The sequence below is a fragment of the Notothenia rossii genome, assembly GCF_949606895.1.
Source record: "Notothenia rossii genome assembly, chromosome: 8".
NCBI lineage: Eukaryota > Metazoa > Chordata > Actinopteri > Perciformes > Nototheniidae > Notothenia > Notothenia rossii.
The window spans coordinates 51,360,346-51,362,957 of record NC_136906.1 but is presented as its reverse complement, the minus strand read 5'-3'; the positions used below and the strand labels follow the sequence as shown (position 1 = coordinate 51,362,957).

Below are 2,612 nucleotides of genomic sequence, written 5' to 3'. Positions count from 1 at the left end.
TTGTGGAGGTTGATGCCTCCAACACCGGGGTAGGCGCAGTTCTTTCCCAGCGCTCGGAAAGAGACCAAAAATTACACCCTTGTGCATTTTTCTCCCGCCGCCTCACTCCAGCTGAGAAAAACTATGACGTGGGTAACAGAGAGCTGCTGGCTGTCAAACTTGCCCTAGAGGAGTGGAGACACTGGCTGGAGGGAGCTGAGCTCCCTTTTATTGTATGGACAGACCACAAAAACTTGTCTTACATCCAAACTGCCAAGCGCCTTAACTCCCGTCAGCCTCGATGGGCTCTGTATTTCGGTCGCTTCTCATTCACCCTTACCTACCGCCCAGGGTCACGGAACCTCAAGCCGGACGCTCTCTCTCGCCAGTTTGCTTCCGAAGAACCAGCTGCAGGTCCAGACACCATCCTGCCTGCCTCCTGCGTGGTAGCGGCTGTTACTTGGGAGATTGAGTCACTTGTTAAGGAGGCTCAGCGGGCGCAGCCTAACCCAGGTAACTGCCCAGCTAATAATCTCTTTGTGCCTATCTCTGTCCGCTCCAAGGTCCTGCAGTGGGCACACGCCTCCCGTCTCTCGTGTCATCCTGGTGTCCATCGCACACTGTTTATCCTCAGACAGCGGTTCTGGTGGCCTTCCATGGCTCAAGACACCAGGGTCTTTGTTGCTGCCTGTACAGTATGTGCCCGCGCCAAGTCCTCCCACCAACCTCCCTCTGGTCTGCTTCGCCCGCTGCCAGTACCTAGTCGCCCTTGGTCGCATGTGGCCTTGGATTTTGTTACTGGACTTCCACTCTCACAAGGTAATACCATCATCCTAACTATTGTGGACAGATTTTCCAAGATGGTACACTTTGTTGCTCTCCCCAAGCTTCCCACAGCCCGAGAGACTGCAGATCTTCTGGTCAACCACGTTGTTCGACTACATGGAATCCCCACCGACATCGTTTCTGACCGGGGTCCCCAGTTCATTTCCCACGTTTGGAAAGTCTTCTGTCGGGCTCTGGGAGCATCGGTGAGCCTGTCGTCGGGTTATCATCCTTAAACAAACGGGCAAACGGAACGGGCCAACCAGGACCTGGGAGCGGCTCTCCGCTGTGTGGCTTTCAGGAACCCCTCTTCATGGTGCCCACATCTGCCATGGATCGAATATGCCCACAACTCCCTGTCAAATGCAGCCACAGGTATTTCACCTTTTCATTGTGCCATGGGTTTTCAACCACCCCTGTTTCCAGCACAGGAAGAGGAAGTTGCTGTTCCTTCCATTCAGACCCACCTTCGACGCTGTCGTAAGGTGTGGAAGGACACCCGAGCCGCCCTGCTCCGTTCCGCTGCCCGCAACCGCCTCATCGCAGACCGTCACAGGACCCCGGCCCCCAACTACTTACCAGGTCAGAGTGTTTGGCTTTCCTCCAAAGACCTCCCACTCAAGACAGAGTCTAAAAAACTCACGCCACGTTATGTCGGCCCCTTCATCATCGACTCTGTTGTTAACCCATCTGCAGTCAAGCTCAAGCTTCCCCCACACATGAAGGTTCACCCTACTTTTCATGTTTCTCTGCTAAAACCTGTTGCCAGCAGCCCCTTGTCTCCTCCAGTGACTCTTCCCCCACCCCCCCGCATCATCGATGGTCACCCAACCTACACCGTCAGGCGATTGTTGGACGTTCGTCGCCGTGGAAGGGGATTCCAATATCTCGTGGATTGGGAGGGCTATGGCCTGGAGGAGAGGTCTTGGGTTCCCCGGCGAAACATCGACGACGCGTCCTTGGTACGGGACTTCCACCGGGATAACCCTGGTAGACCTGGTAGACCAGGTAGGCCGCCTGGAGGCGTCCCTTAAGGGGGGGGTACTGTGGTGGCTGTCCATTTCCAGCCGCCTCCTTGGGGATGTTTTCCCTTTGCCTGTTGTGTGGGCGTGGTGGCTGTCACTCTGGCTCCCGGCTCACCTGCTGCAATCAGCTGTTCACCCTCACACCTGATTCTCATCAGCCATCTACAACGGCATATCAGCAGAGGCTCCACAACCTGTCGGCGCCAGATCGTTGTTAAACCACAGTGGTAAACCTCCAGGCTACTCAGCATTATCAGCTACCTTATTTCTGGATGTTCTGACGCTAACGTGTTTTCTTCCTGTGCTCCAGGATCATTCTCTGACCGCCGTGTTGTCGTCACCAGCCTCCACTTCCTCGCCACTCCTGCCGGATTATCCTTCCCGCACCTTTTGTTCACTAATAAACCCTTTTTGAACACTCTGCCGTGTCCTGCGTTTGGGTCCTCTCAGATATCGTAACATAAATGAATGAATACATCTGTGTGTATAAATGAATAAATACATGTGTGAGTAGTAGTACATATAAGTGTGTGATTATATGTTAAATGAATAAACGTGTGTATATATATAAAATAGTATCATTAAATAATGCTGTCAGATAAATGAAGTACACAGTAATAGTCAAGGTTATATTCAATATTCTGCACTTACACCAGCTGATAAGATATTTAAAATGTTGTAAACGACATTTGAGGATACACACAGGCTATTCTGATAAGATATTTAAAACGTCTTTTGTTTGTCCTGAAAATGACATTTGAGGATACACACAGGCTATGTATA

At 51.8% G+C, this 2,612-nt stretch overlaps 1 protein-coding gene across 1 annotated transcript; it reads left to right on the top strand.

Moving 5' to 3' along the window:
* The first annotated feature begins 398 nt into the window (after positions 1–398).
* LOC307016959 (uncharacterized protein) lies at positions 399–2,255 on the top strand. The gene is made up of 2 exons (XM_079646352.1): positions 399–2,056; positions 2,140–2,255. The coding sequence occupies exon 1, from the start codon at positions 1,203–1,205 to the stop codon at positions 1,836–1,838; it is 636 nt and encodes a 211-aa protein (XP_079502478.1). The 5' UTR covers positions 399–1,202; the 3' UTR covers positions 1,839–2,056; positions 2,140–2,255.
* The last annotated feature ends 357 nt before the right edge of the window (positions 2,256–2,612 follow it).

Coding starts and splice junctions, on each gene's coding strand:
- LOC307016959 (XM_079646352.1), top strand. CDS start 1,203: ATGGGTTTTCAACCACCCCTGTTTCCAGCACAGGAAGAGGAAGTTGCT.